General features: G+C 41.5%; 1 protein-coding gene across 1 annotated transcript in view; it reads right to left on the bottom strand.

The window, feature by feature from the left end:
• WWC2 (WW and C2 domain containing 2) overlaps positions 1-15976 on the bottom strand; it is a 223341-nt gene that overhangs the window by 54007 nt on the left and 153358 nt on the right. The window contains exons 9-14 of the mRNA XM_063076826.1: positions 13689-13931; positions 7287-7376; positions 5799-6418; positions 1329-1458; positions 683-763; positions 495-581 (exon numbers count right to left, since the gene is read on the bottom strand). Of these exons, the coding sequence (XP_062932896.1) occupies positions 495-581; positions 683-763; positions 1329-1458; positions 5799-6418; positions 7287-7376; positions 13689-13931 (1251 nt within the window). The remainder of the gene's footprint in view (positions 1-494; positions 582-682; positions 764-1328; positions 1459-5798; positions 6419-7286; positions 7377-13688; positions 13932-15976) is intronic.

Below are 15976 nucleotides of genomic sequence, written 5' to 3'. Positions count from 1 at the left end.
TCACTACATGGGCTGACTGGTTAGCTCACTTGGTTAGAGTGTGGTGCTGAACCCAAGGTCAAGGGTTCAGATCCCAACACTGGCCAGCCACCAAAAAAAAAAAAAAAAAGTTAATCACTACATTTTCATATAAAAGATCAGAAAATTTCTCTAAACAAACAATAGTAACTATTACACAATAACAATAATTTTAATCATATTTCAAACAATTAGGCCCCAACACCACAGCATAATACATAATTTCTGGTCAGAAAAAAGCCTTGGTTCCCATTCTTGATAATGAATCAGTTGAATAAGGACCAATATGACTTTTTCACATCTTCCTTTTCTCTTCATCTTTATCTACTGCTGATTTAGAACATCATCAGCCCGGCTGTCTTTTTCTCATATCTTCATTTTGATGATTTCATTTGCCTGATTACAATGCAAAATTATCTTATGTGGAAATTTTTTTAAGTTCCTCAATTTGTTTGTTTTTCACTGATTTTACTTACACTTTTGAAGTATGAGGTATCAAGAAAGCATGAAGATTTCGAAGTTGTGCTATAATCACCATGAAACTTGAACTTTTTGGATCATATCTGTCAAAAGAGAAGCTGAATGAAATAAGGAGTAACCACAGGCTACTTGTCACTGCATATATTTCTAGCATTGCTCCTTTCCCCTATGCACATGCCTTTACCTGAGTCCTATCTGCACCTGGGCAGTCTCCACAATAGCCACATCTTCTTCACTGTATGTAACATCTTCTATTTCGCTAGACCTAGGGACAAGGAGTAGGTGAACAGTTAATTAATGGGGATATTGATTGTTATGGTTACTTTAAGTGTTTACCACTTAATGATTTTGAGTGAAAACCTGAATTAACAGCACTGCAATATTATCCAAGTGGAACTGATCCCAGTGAAAGCTGATTGTTTTATAGGCTTTCTTTACCTTTTCTAGAAAAGTCTGCCTGTAGGAAAAAACTTTCTGATGTCTGACTTTACTGAGCCTTACTAAGGACAGTCCAGGTTTTCAGAAATACACATGAGAAGGTGCATGTGCCACACAGACACTGGCGAATCACTCCAACATTCCCACTAAAATCAAGTTTTTTAACTCTCAAAGAGGGTGAATTGCCTCTGAGTATACCAATCTGTTTATCATTTCCACAGCCAATGGGACATTTTTGGTATACTGAAGTTTCAGGCACACCATATCATTAACGGCTAAAGTCCCTACTACTGCAGAGAGCAGACTAATGGTAGCAGTACATGCAAGTATTCGTGCATGCATTGCTATGAGGACTATGACGTAGCTAAACAGCACTCCTGCTGATTCCTTACTGTTTCACGAAAGCTTCGTAGACCCCACTGTCTCCAGCCACGGACTCATCGGATACAGCAGCTGACACACAAGCGGTTTTCTCCCCAGGCAAATGGATCACTCTTCTTGTTGGTAGTGACTTTTCCACATCTAAAGAGGGTAGAGTGACAGCACCAATTAGCGTTTCTTAATAGGAAAAGTTAAGTATAAAATATATACACAGTTTGGTCATGAGAAACCTAAAATAAAACTTCCTTCTGAGAGTCAAGTACGTTACTATTCAAATCAACAGACACTGACGATTCAAGGCACTAAGATTTGTAAGATTCCTGAGATGCCAGTTTATTTCAGTCATTATTTGGGAAAAAATATGGTTTTCCTTTGTCCTGAAATATTTTCAGGGAAGGGATGAATTACACAAATTCTCCTTGGTCCCCAGCCTTTTTCTTCTAAGCATTCACTGCAGTTACCATATACTCAGGGGTAAGAAACTACCTGCCTCTTTCCAGTACTAGAGATATTTGTTATAGCTTCTAGCCACTCAATGCAAAGAAAGGTTTGTACCTCTTTTGCTCTGCCCTTCTCTCCACAGGCTATACTCTCCATTTCCTGGGCTACTACTCTAACACAAATTTAAAAAAAAAAAAATGATTTTGATGGGAACTCCCCACTTGCTAATATCATTTTTAAAACTTTCTGTGCTACTGAATCTTTAGCACCAACTACCACTTTACTTTTATCTCTAACTCATATTCATATGGCAGCATCCCGCAGCGAGCAAGGAGCATTCATTTAAAGCTGTGTTCTGTCCTGTAATAAGCTGCAAGCCTGTGGAGTCCTTTCATCCTGGAGCCAGGATCAGTATTGGTATGCATTTTGGCCCCCTTCTGAGTCGTGACTTTACATCTTGTTAAGATGTTTAACTTTTAAGGCTTCAGATTACAGGATTGATTGCTGCATTTTCCTTTTTATTTCTGGCAGTAGGAATGCTTTTTCTGTGATGATGAAGTGCCTTCTCTCTGCCCACCCCCCTTTGTGAGAGGTGAAGGTGATGACATGATTTATTGATTATCCCCAGGAATAACCACAGCAGCCTGAAATTGACTTTGACAATGACAGAGACTGACTGTTGAAGGCCTTCGTAGTTATTCCAACTTGCTTTCTGTCATCAGGCAGGGATTGGTGCTGGAGAGCCAAGTTTATATAAAAGGGGCTTGACTTCCCCTGCCTAAGACTCTAGAGCCTGAGAGATGAACAGTGTCCCTGGCAGAAAGCCACTCACCCCCATGCACTGAGCAGATGTCGTAGACCAAGCCATTGATTAGTTGTTTTCAAACATGCAACTGAATATTATCTTTGAACAAAGCTCTTGGATGTATTCTCACTTAGGATAACTTTTTAACAGCAGTTTTCTAATATAATATGCATTTAAAAAGTTAAAAACTGGGCTGGTTGGTTAGCTCAGTTGGTTAGAGTATGGCCGTAGAACATCAAGTTCATGGGTTTGGATCCCAGAACCAGCCAGCTGCCAAAAAAAAAAGTTAAAAAAAACTGTTTCATGGAAGGTTCAGTAACACCCATCACCAGCCACAAACTTCTCAGACCCAGTAGCAGACCAAGTGCCAGGAGGAAGGCATGGGCCAACCAAAGATGCTTGCAGGATAGGGACCTCTGGGCCTCCGGATCCCTGGGTGGGTGACAGACGTTGGGTGATTTTTTTCACTGATCCCTCCCCCATCTCCAGCATTGGCCTCACTTACTGGCCCCTCCATATTGATTGACTGTTGAGCAGTGGTCACTAGAGAACACTCCAAATACATGAAGAGCAAAAACAGCATGAACTGTTCAAGAAATGTAAGGCTCTTCAAGTCTAAAGCTCAGAAGAATGGCATGAAGAACACTCCACTTTCTTCTCTTCCACCTGTTCCTTCTTCTTTTCATAACTTTCAATGAATTATGGTAGGAACTGGGTTTAGCGGTTTGTATTACTCATCACCGTCATCGTCACACAGAACTGAGTACCGAGTGCCAGACATGGTGAGATGTTTTACATGTATTATGGCATGAATCCTCGCAGTACATGACAAGGATTACTGTATCATCCCCATTTTGCAGATGATGAACAACAAGCCTGAGAGCACCAGGTAATGTGCTCAGCAAAACACAGCCAGCCAGTCCATACTGGCCAGCCACCAAAACAAAACAAAACAAAACACAGCCAGCCAAAGTGGTGACCACATTCTGAGTTCAGGCTTGGCTGGCTCCAGGGGTGGCATGACCCTGCCACACACTGCGTTCCTTCCCTGAAGCAGAGGTGAGGCCCCAGAGTGGCTTTCTGCTTTGTTGGAGTCATTCTGTACACAGCACTCCGGTGCTTATTTTCTTTGTGGTTGATTATTTGCACTCATTACTTGTAGCTTGGGCACCTCTCCAGGAGGGGGCACACAAACCACACCAAAGTCTCATACCCTACTTCTGCCCCAGGCCACATTTCAGACTTCCCCAAACAAGTTGGATTCATCTATGTCTTTAGACATCAGAGTTGGGCAACCTATTAGCACTTAGAATTCCTAGGACTTTACACACACACAAAAAATGCTTCTAGAGAAGCCTATCCTTTTCTGTGTGGTGGGACACACAGTAACATGTGTAGATTTGAACAGGACTCCTGGAGCTTTTATTCCACATTTTGCCTCAAGCCGGTTCTAAATAAATCCTCCTCCTCAGACCACAATGGTGATCATTTGTCAACAAGGGTACCATCTTGCACTCTTTAAAACCATATCTAATATATTTAAAGTTTCTGCCTTGCAAAGGAAAACAACCAAAAAAATGAAATTCTCCTTGTTTCTGTCTCTGTAAGTACAAATGTAGGAGTGAGACTTTAATCTGTTGCAATAGTTCTTTGGGCTGCAACTACTAATGTGGCCAGAAGATGGCAGGGTAATACCATACACTGGAACCTGCTTTCTCCAAATTAACTAGGCAGAAAGGGAGAGTCTGGCATGAAACAAAAATTGTATTTATATAGAATTCCCTAAGTAATCTAAACATTGAACCTTGGTACTAATTAGCTGGTATGCTAATTGCCTTGGTTATAATGTTTTAGGCCAACTTTTAAAAGAAAGCCTCCTTTGCTTTGCTATTTCAGACCCAGAATCTATATGGAAGTACAAAGTATGTTCAGAAAATGTGTTCCCAGTCAGCTACCACACGACAGAAGGTCCCTGGACAACAGAACAGGTACTTAATGATTAAATCTAGTAAATTAGGAAGGCAATTTTTATTGATAATGAAAAAATGGCTAGGTATATGAATAAAATGAAGCTAAAATGCACGCTCAGGAGGAAGAAAAGGGTGATGGAAAAGCCTTTGGACCCAGGAAAAGATCTGTCATAGGGACAGTACAGCCTTTAGAGCCTTCACTCCAGCAATGCTGAGAGGAAATGAGGAGACAGAGTTGCAGCAGATTAACCCCATCAGTGCCATGTTGAGTGGAGCTGTGGGAGCAAGACCACCATGGAGACCCCAGAACTGTGGAGCTACCAACATGCAACGCCAGCTTGGGACAGCTGAAGTGTGGCCCTCAGACCGGGAAAGCCAGAGGAGTAGAGCTGCTGGAGGACTTGGGGACCAAAGCCTTGCACCAGTGTTCAGAGGATGTCAGACATGGAATCAAGGTACATGATTTACAAGCTGTAAGATTTAATGCCTGCTTTGCTGGGTTTCAGACGTGTTTAGGACCTTTTACCCCATTCTTTTAGCCTATTTCTCCTTTTTTGAATGGGAATATGTACCCTATACTTGTCCCACCATTGTATCTTGGCAGAAGATAACTTGTTTTGACTCCACAGATGGGACTCTGAACTTTGTACTTTTGAGTTGAAACAAGTTAAAACTTTGGGGACAAAATGAATATATTTGTATGTGAAAGGGACATGAGTTTTGGGGGTCAGGGGTGAATGCTGTGGATTGAACGTCTCCCCCCCACCCCCCAAACTCACTGAAGCCTAAACTGTGTCTCCCAAAGTTCCAGGTATTGGAAATTTGGCCCCCACTGTGACTGTGTTGAGAGGGTAGGAAATCCTATTATGTAATTGAAAGGTGGGGGTCTTGAAGAAGTGATTAAGCTGATGACTTAATGGTGGTTGTGGGCGTGGTTCTGAGGATTCTAAAAGGAGAGTGCAGGAGGAGTTATCTCTCTCTGCTTCTGCCATCTCGCAATGTGATACCCTGTGTCGCTGAAACCACCACCAAGGAAGACCCTCACCAGATGTGTTCCCTGGACTTTGGACCGCCCAGCCTCCGAAACTGTAAGCAATAAATTTCATTTTCTTATAAATCACCCAGTTTCAGGTATTTTGTCATAAGCAACAGAAGTGGAATAATACAGAGGACTTACCATTTGTTTATATGGAAAAAGTAACCTTCCAGTCATTCTCCTAAAAATAATTAAGAGGGAATATATGAAAGCAAAGGTCTCCATTTACCTGTACTTCCTTCATATAATGGTTCCCTAGCACATTCATTAAGGTCTTTATCCTCTAAAAGAGACTGGGATGCTCCTCCTGAATCAGAATCCAGCAATATCTGATTTTCACCAAGGCCAATGTCTGCAAAATGGCTACTCAATTCACAGTCTTCGAAGTCAGCAGTGAACTGATGGAGAGAGGTTTCGTGAGAAGACATGGGAAACGTGCCTTCCAAAACCAAGGGAGAACCAGGAGGGGACAAGGAAGAAAGGGAGGACCTTGAGGATAGGGACGTCACAGACTTGGGGGCCTCAGTCAGTGGAGGATTGTGGCCTGTTGCTGCGGCTGCCACCCCACAGAGTCCAGGCTGGCCAGGTTGCCCGGGGGACTTGACCACCTCGTTTTCATGAATGGTGGTGATAGGTCCGGAAGGAATGTAACCGCCTTTCTCTTGCAGAAGGAAGTCCAGTTTATACTGATAATCCACGTCTATCTGATCACCCTGACTGCTGTAATAGAGCTCACTGGAACTGAGAGAGTTGAGTGACCCTCTGCTGGAGGTGTTCAAAGAGCCCCGACTGGAAGCCAGGGAGCCCAGGCTGCTCCCGGAAGACATGGACAGGGTGCTGGCAGACAGGCTGAGAGAAGAGAAGCACACACTGTAAAATCCATTATGACACGGAAAACCCAATCACAACCCCTACCAGCTCCTTCAGACAAAGAACAGAATCAATGACCAGGGGCAGAGGAACTTGCTATCATACCACACACTTCCATGTTTATTCACTAACATTTTCAACCTTTCTCTCCAAATACTCTTTAAGGAGCAATTCTATTCTTGTTAAAAATGATCCTTCCTTTGTAAAAGTTTAAAAAAGAAAGGATCAAGTAATTATTGGTAAGTCTACTGCATAGATATCCAGAAGCAACCTTGCAATTAAAAAATATTGGGAGGAAAAAAAAAAAAAGAATGAACAGTACAAAGTGTCAATGTAGATACTTTGCATAAAAAAACAAAAAACAACAACAAAAAAACCCTTTAGAGAAAAAAAAAAAGCTAAGCTTGTAAAAACAAAAATGTTCACAAAAAGCCCGAGTTCACTCACCTTTCCTCTTCTCTGCGTATGAATGTAAGGAGTAAACATTTTTCTAACTAACATAAGAAAATTTATGACTAACAATTTTTAGATGAATCTTCCCCACCCTCCCTTTTTAAAAGATGGAGTAATGAGAGAAATGTATTATATTCCTAAGTATGTATTGATAGCTAAAATCTATCTTCTTCCTACAACATATTTCCAATGTACTCCAAATATGACCTTGGGGTTCATGAAAAAAAATCTATGTGACTTTAAATTTGATCACTCAAATATTAATTGTCTACTATAACTATTTTATTTAGTGTTAAATAGTTGAAAATAAGGTGAAAAGTAACCAAAGATGAACGAGAACATGCCTGAATGTGGTCAGAGAAAAATTTTCCTCTTGAGAGCCTAATATTCTTACCTTTTAAGTTGTGAATGCAAATAAGTAGTTAATTTAGTAGTTTCTTCAAGTTTCTGTAGCAGCTCTTTTCTTCTCTCCTCCAATTTCAATCTAGAGAAAAACACAGAAATTAATTTATTTTCAAATGATTATGATAAAACACAAAAACTAAAAGAAAGATTCTTCTTTTTTTTTTTTTTTTTTCCTTTTTTGTGACCAGTAAGGGGATTGTAACCCTTGGCTTGGTGTCACCCGCACTACGCTCAACCAGTGAGTGCACCGGCCATCATAGGATCCGAAGCTGCGGCCTTGGCGCTGCTGTGCTCCCAGCACCTCACTCTCCCGAGTGAGCCATGGGGTCGGCCCAAAAGAAAGATTCTTATTACACCAACATTACATATAATGAGGGGGAGATCCAAACGAACTCGACAGAGAGAAAACAGGACAACCAGCAAGAGGCAACAGGTGGACCTGCACCAGCCAGCCTAAATGAAGGGTCAGATTTATGCCCAATCTCCAGTGATACTGAGAATTTAAAAATGTTGCTAGTCTAAAATTTTCTTAAATGGGTAAAGAATATGGTCCTGTTAGTTAGGAGAGTATAATAGTGAGGAGGAAAACAATACGGACAACCAAAACCTAACCAAAGGCTATAGAACCCTTATGTAGGTCTGTAACTCTGGTTCACATTACTAAAATATTTGACAGTAAAAATAAAGAATTATAAAAGGTCATCCTAAGTTCTGAATTTAGTAAGCGTTGTTACAAAATAATATTTGGTGATGAAAATTCCAGTCCTAATTTCTTGAGAATTTTAGAGATTAAGGAAAATGTTAGTCTGTATTATCGCTGTGGGTTAATTTGGGCATAACTATTCAAACAATAGGAAGACCTAAGAGGGACTTCCTTTCCTAGCTACAGCACATTACCTGCACCAGACTACCACAAAATTTCATCCATATTCAACTGCAAAACTTTAGATGAGTTTTTAAAAAATTGAGTGTTATGGAATTGTATACTTGAAAAATAAGTTACTTTTAAATATGTCAAGTACCCCAGGGTTTATGCAACGAAGAGCGTGCACAAGCATAATATGTCATCTGAAGGTCCCTGGACATCACTGAAATAAGCCAGTTCAGAGCAGTCGAGGGAGCAGCAGAATGGGACTGTGAAAAAGCACATCATGGTTTCTAGTCTTGGATTTGCTGCTTACTAGCTGCGTATACTTAAGCAAGGGTCTCACCCTTCTCATCTGTAAAATAGTGATTATAATCCTCCTGTGTCTACCTGGTAAGGCTGTAAAAGGGATCAAATGGAGTGATGTATGTGAAAGTGCTCTACAGACGATAAAAACAAATCTTATTTGTTCAAAGCCTCAGCATGCCCTGCAAGGTGGTGATATAAAATTTAGCCACTTTTCTTTGGAGAAAAAATAAAATTTCCCTAATTTCCAACCTCTTTTGAAATGTTATGTATGTTTTAGGCAGTAAGGAAACATGCCCATATTTTATTTATCGGTACCTATCTATTCCTTTGATGTGTCAACAGCACAATTACATTATATGTTCAAATAAAAAAGTAATTCTAGCTATTCCCTTTAACACTTCAAAGCATGATAAATTCTTGATTCACAGCTTTCAAAGGTGTATTTTAAAAAGGAGCACAGTCCTTATTTTTAATCTCTCAAATACAAACAAAAACTCGACAAGGAAAAAAGTTAATACGAAGTAGATTAACTGAATTAGAAGGTACACAAAGGTCTGGAGAAAGCCCAAAACTCTACTAAAATCCATGTCTCCTGAAACAAAAGAAACACTTTTGAACCAAGTTTTAAAACAAAATACTGCTTTTATTAAAATGAAAGCTTTTTCTAGTGTTTTAAGGAGGTACCAATATGACATTAGAATACAGTCCTGAAAGGTTTGTTTCCTACTGACATTTCAAATACAGTGTTGTTCCTTTCCCAGTCACAAAGGCTGGCCCCACCCTCTACGTGATAATGCAGATGCGGCTAGTGTAGCATCTGTCTACTTTGAATTACTGGTATTTGGCTGCTGTGCTCTTGTCACATGTTCCCCAGTCAGCTGGGAAGGCTCTAAAAGGCAGACATTAGTTCTTTCTCGCTCTTCTACGTGGCTGCTTGAAGAGCGGGTGCCCTCCCCGATGCCTCCTTCTTACTGATATCTAGATAAAATCTTCCCTGGGAGAAGCATGCCAAAGGTACTGGGGAGGGTCACTGTTGGGAAAATATAGGAAAATGGTCAGGGCCCCTCAGATGTTCAGAACCTTGCCCAGCATTTGCTGTGAATGGGTTGTGTGTGGGCGGAGTTAGTGTGCCTGCGGAGCCACCACCTTGGCTGGAGTTGACTGCCTCAGGGGCTGCCACAGTGAGCGGCTGCGCTTTCCAACCTACAGCTCCAAGGACCTGTTTGCCGGTTACCTAGCTCATAGACCTGCGTGAAGGGATCTGGTGACCCAACCTGGTGTGTGAGGGTTCTGGTGACCCAGCCTGGCATGTGAAGGGTTTGTGACCCAGTCTGTGAATGGGCTTGAGGGGTCTGGGAGCTCCAGACCCAGCCTTAGCTCGACAATTGGCCCAGTCGGCACAGGATTACCAGCAGGTAAAAGAGCTGGGACAACTAGCATGGTTGCCTAGCTTTACAATTGGTGTCACGAACAGGATTAATAGCTAGACAATTGGTGCTGTGAGCAGGATGCGACAGTAGCCATAGCACCACAGTCACACAACCCTTCCGGTGGGGCAGCAGACTGTCTCTCATGTAATCACCAGAGCCTCTGAGTGAGAGCTGGAAGTCTTTCTCAGATTCCAGGTGTCCTTCCTAGGAAACAACCTCACCACCTTCCTCTGGAACAGGGGTTGGAAGAAACTGCTGACATAAGCCCTTTCAAGAAGGTGCATATGCATCTCTCTGAGCTATTTCCCAAGCTCTGTCTTCTAGTCTCTCAGGTAAGAACGGGTCTTTTTGAACTCTTTTTGAACTGGCCCCTCAAAGATTCTTCCCCCTGGTCCTGCTGCTCCATGCCACCCTTTCAGCTGCCCTTTGCAATGCGAAGGGCTTCACATCCTTCTACCTCTGCCCCTGGTGCCCTAAGGGAGAAAGCATTGCATCTTTACACCTACAGAATAATTCATGTCATCTACAGAAGTGAGAAGTCCTTTTTCCATTAAAAAATAAAGGACACTTATATCCCTACCCACCTTGCTTTTAAAAATTTTTCAGAAGCAGTAGCAAAAACATGCAAATAATTAAGAAACAATTAAGACATCTTGGCAATTACAAGGCAAAACCCCTAAAATTTGTGAGAAAATAAGGAGCAATGTTAAGATCTTACCAGCTGTAGCACAGCACAGAGATTAAGGAATCTCAGTAAGTATATGGAAAGAATATGGAAGACATGTAAAAAGACCTAAATGGCATTACTTTTTTCACATGAGAGCAACTTCTCTTTTGACCTCCTGATCTCTCACAGTCAGCATCTCTTATTTTCTGACGTGCTTTACCATCACAAGGTGGCAAGCTCAGTCACTGCTATCAGGCCAAGTTCGTAACACTGCTGTACAGCAGAGACAGAACAGAGCTGGGGGCTGTATGATCACATATAGTGACTGAAAATTCATGTCAGCTCAGCTCCTGCAGAGACCAAAATTCAGTAGTGATTCAGAATCTTGCCATAGGTCACCCTGATAATAATGAAGAACCCACAACACAAATGGAAAACAAGAAAATTTGGAGGGGAATGCAGCAAGTAGCCTTCTTTGATAGTCATGTAGGTACCAAGAAGAAAATGAGGGATCTGGTATTGGTGGAGCATGATTTGTTCTAGGATGAAGCTAAGTTTCACACAGTGAATCCTACTTTCCAGAAGTACCTCCTGCCACGCTTTAACACCGAAGAAATACACTGCTTGCAAAGGAATTCTCTTACCTTCTAAGGACCCGGTTTCAGTTCAACAGCAGCAACAAGCAGAGTAGAAATATACACATATAGTAGGAAGAAACAATAAAGAGTGAAGAGTAAGAAAACGTGACAGAGTATGGTCGAATAATGCAAAACCATTAACAACAACAACAAAACCCAAAGCCCTGTGATGTTGTGTCTAGTTGGGAAATAAAAAACTCAGTGCTCAATTTGGCAGTAGTTCTGCTTGTTTGAACATGTGAAATACTGAGCCATTTTGAGCACCCAAGGACAGCAGTGAGGAAACTTTAAGTTAGTCAAGCAAGAAAGTATCAGTTCCTCAGCCTTTCACTGCAACATAATTATGGGGATTTACCTTTGGCCACAAACATTGGAAAGAAAATTAGCATTCATTTATTTGGAATACTAAATGACTTGACTCTTCTAAACGATTGAGAAAGTCAACATATTATAAATATAAAATATATACATTTCCCTTCTGGCTAACATCCAGTCATGGGAGACAGGGCCATGTAGGCCTCACAAGTTAGAGCGCATATTCACACTACTTATTTCCCGTATCACACAAACCCCATGGCTGGATCTCACTAAACGTGCAATTATTTTATATAAGTATGTGATAGCTCCTCTTCCTGATGAGTTCAAGCCTATTGCTTCTGCTGGAATTTTGACAGTTATTAGGTATGTGCAAACAAAAGCATAAAAGCTAAACTTGAGGCACTTAGGAACAAACTATATTTTTAATGTTACTATGTTACTTCATTAGCCATCCTTTGGAAGCTCTATCCCTAATAAAAAAGACAAGCAAGACACCACACCTGTAAAAGGTGTAAGCAAACAAACAAATGTGTTTTATCTCTTTCCCAGAACAAATCTAAAGGCTTATTTACAGGCCCTTCCCAGATTTGCCTATGACAAAGTAGAATGGCTGAGATGGACTCGGCACATTAGACATGTACGACCATATAACGTTTATTAAGTGCTACACAACACACAAAATACCACTGGTGTTTTACACAAGGGCCGCACAAAAGCTACCCATTTCATCATATTTACTGATGACTATGAAACTTCTATCCTGAACCATGAAGGCACACAAATACAGACATAACGTCCAGGGCAATTCAGGAATCTCCTTCTGCCTGGCCTTCTCACCCTCACTCCCTGTGCCTTCTGATCTCTGTCAGGTGGATTCCTACTTGGCAGCCTTGCTCACACCTATTTTAGGCTGACCCTTACGGCAGCCCACTAGACGAAGGAGTCAGAGCAAGAGGGAAAGAAAGGAAGAGGATACAGGGGCAATGAAGAGAATTATTTAACACTGTAAAAGAAGGTGTTCTGAAGAGGCTTTTTCTTCTCATACCTTTTCGTGCTCCCCAAAGCTATAATGCTGTAGCTACATGTTATCTTGACCTACATTCTAATTCACAAAAGTCAACTCTCCCCAAATGGTTAAAGTCAGGGTGGGCAAGTCCATATGCCAATACCTCACTGGGAATATCAGAAATGTTTTTCCTCCCTCCCTCCTTACATTTTTAAAATGTTTTGATATTATGCAGGCATACAACCTTAGACATTTATTGAGGACAAGGAATTAGAAGGCAAAAAGCCAAGAATTAAAAAAAAAAAGCAACTGGATTATGGCTGGGTATTTTAAACTTACTTCCAGTTCCCTTGAAATTATACCAATGTGAATTTCCTTCCTGTCATTTTAGGACAGGCACTGCTCCTTACTTGCAGGCCTGAGGATGGATATGCAGAGGTTCTAAAGGGCTCCAGTCTATCCTGGAATAGGTGTCCGAACACATCAGCCCGCAGGGCCTGGAAATAGGGCCCCTATGCAGATAGGTTTATGTCAAACTGACAGCGGTTTCCTTGCTTAATATTCCAGCTGATCTGTTTACAGAACCAGATTTTTTAGATTAAATAGTCAACTTACATGTTCCCACAGAAAGATCAGAAAATTGCTTAGAGTATTTTCCTTTACAATTTCACCTGCTTCAGAGGAGGGTTTCAACAGATAGACAAAATCCAAGTGAACATTTTGTGACCTGTTAGAATATCAAAGGGAGCAAGTTGTCTTTTCCTTATGAAATGAAAAGCAATAAACTTTTGCATTCTTGTGGGTAATAAAACCCAGAATAGGAAGCTTCACTGCTGTAACAGTCTAGATAATCTTTCTTATCAGAGTGCAGTAGTTTATAGCTATTGTTATCAGACTCGGTCAATGATGGACTGCATTCCTGGTTTTATGTCAACATTCCTTAGTCATTCAACATCTGTCACAGGCATTTTCACATTCCTAACAAACAGAGAAGAACTGATACTGCAGGGCATAAGAGTGTGCTTTATTGCTCTACAGAAAGAAAGTCCTTTTGTGCTGTTTCTCAGTCCACTAAGAACAGATGCAATTTCCAAACCCAGGGAAAACGGCAAACAGCTAAGGCACACCACAAGGTCTGTTCCCAGGAGGAAAACAAACCTCTCGGCCAGAGCTCGGCTCGGTGCCCCCCTCACGGATAGCAGCTCTTCCTCCAACCGCTGCCTCTCGGCTTCCAGGCGTTCCAATTCATCTTGTGTGCGTTTTTGTGGAGTGACAAACTGAAGCTCTTTCAAAAGTTCTTCTTTTTCGTTAATCAGCATCAGCTTCTCCTTCTCAATATCCAGCACCCCAGGCCAGGCCTCACTGTCCAGTTTTGACAGTTCAATTTTTAAGTTTGCCATACTAAAATAAAGAGATAAAAGAGGCATGCACATATTAGAATTCCTGAGAAAGGTAAATATGAACCAGGCTAAGTTAGGGGTTCGAATGCTGTCCAGCTTTTCCTGACTGGGCCTTACAGAGAGGGTATGGCCCCCTGGGGAGAGGCTAGAGTGACAGCAGCAGCCCTGCACCCAGTGTCTGAGCCTGAAACCACACTCAGCTGTCATCCGCTTCATTATCCCACCTTTAAAATGTGAGTGAGTACATCTACCTATCTGACAAAAGGGTAAAGGTCAAGTACACAGAAGCTTCAAAAACAGAGTGCTCCAGGGGCCATGGGCAGGACAGCCCTGCTGTGTGACTGCCTGTGTGAGGTGCTGGGAGAGATACCTACAGGGCTTCCCTCTAAGAAACAGAGGTAAATGATACGTGGAATGCCATTATTAGAGATTTCATTCCTCAGGATAAAGATGTTGTCCACTACTAAAATGGTAATCCCCAGGGCAAGTTGGGCAGAGACCAGGGTATTAGCAAGTTAGGGAAGGAAGAGGGGGAAAAAAGAGAGCAGTGTCTTGGCGAACTGGTACTAAACAAAGTCAACCCATCAAGGCCCTACCATCTCCAAGGAGAATGGGGCAGGGCTTGGCCTCCTCCCACCACCAGCCACTCTCCATCAGGGCCTGGACCGGTGCGTGCACTGGCTGAGCATCCGCTGCACTGGCACTTCAGACGTTACTGCCTTTGAGCTGGGGGTCCTCTGTATACATTTATTTGGCTGTATGGGAGTGAGTGGCACACAGTGGGCCTTCACCAGCACAGGCAGCTGGCACAACACCACTGGAGTGACAGCAGGTGCTGAAGTGAAGGGGACAGGGATGAGAGGAGGAGGAGGAAAGAGCACCAAAGGCAGACTTCACTGGTTTCATAATTTTGCCTGACTCAGGTTTCACTATGTCTAGAACTCCACAGTAATTGATAAAGTTAACCTAACTTCTGCTTCAACATGAATGTCCTGACCACCTGAATCAAGTAACTTGCTCTGTGGCAATGTGAAGAGGACTGCTTACAAAGTAAATGGCACATGGCTCTTTTGACCACACGCACAAGACCAAAGTAAACTATGAACACAACTGATGTTGGCACAAGGAATCTACGTTCCTACAAAAATTGGAGATTGTTACAGCATCCACCAGAATGTAAAAAAGACAGAAAAGGGGGATTTTTTTTTCTCTTTTTGATGGAAGAAATTATAGGAGGGAAGAAAAAAAGTGAACAAAAAACAAAATCAGGAACAAAGATGGAATCAGATCCTGATCCTTGTGCCATTTTTTCTTATTTTACTTAAAAATAAAATTGCCATCTTATGTTAGAACTGCATAAGTAGTATACTTCCGATTTCCATAGATGTAACATCGGCTATTCTTCAGCTTTAACCACAAAACCATAAACAATTATCTTGAAGTACTGGAAAATTAATCATCAAAATGCTAAATAAGCATGATATTATTAGCTTCATTAAGTACATAAAACAAAGGCTGGAGGAGAAAATAGGTTTCAGAGAAATACAACCCACCTCTTTACTCAGAATTGAGGAAGAAAACACATTTTCAACATATACACAAGCCCCTGAGATTTACTTTCTTGTCAGCATCACAAGTAACTTTAAAATAAAGCCCCAAATGGTACAGCAGTGCACCCAAATGGGAAAGGTCAACATCTTAAGTTTTATGTGATCAAATTAACCAATTGAACTGGGAGCAACAACATAATGCAGGAACAAAAGGCACCTATTTATTCCTTGTGTGATCATGCATTAGGTAGGTCCTGAATTTTATCTTAGAAAGGGTATGCCAAATATAGGGAACAGAATATGAAGACGACTTTGGAGCACCTAGGAAGAGAAATGCCGTATGAGTTCCAGGTGGAATTAACTGTTAGTCAAAGTAAAGCAAAAGCCCAAGCTGATCAGAGGGAATGAAGCAGAGTGAAGCCCAAAAGAATCCAAGAGCACAATGCCTGGTTCTCTGAGATTAATTCTGAGTTATGGCCATTCTCCTTCAGAAAAT

The sequence above is a fragment of the Cynocephalus volans genome, chromosome 13, assembly GCF_027409185.1.
Source record: "Cynocephalus volans isolate mCynVol1 chromosome 13, mCynVol1.pri, whole genome shotgun sequence".
Taxonomy (NCBI): Eukaryota; Metazoa; Chordata; class Mammalia; order Dermoptera; family Cynocephalidae; genus Cynocephalus; species Cynocephalus volans.
Note: the sequence above shows the minus strand (reverse complement) of the source record. Positions and strands in the feature narration are given on the sequence as shown.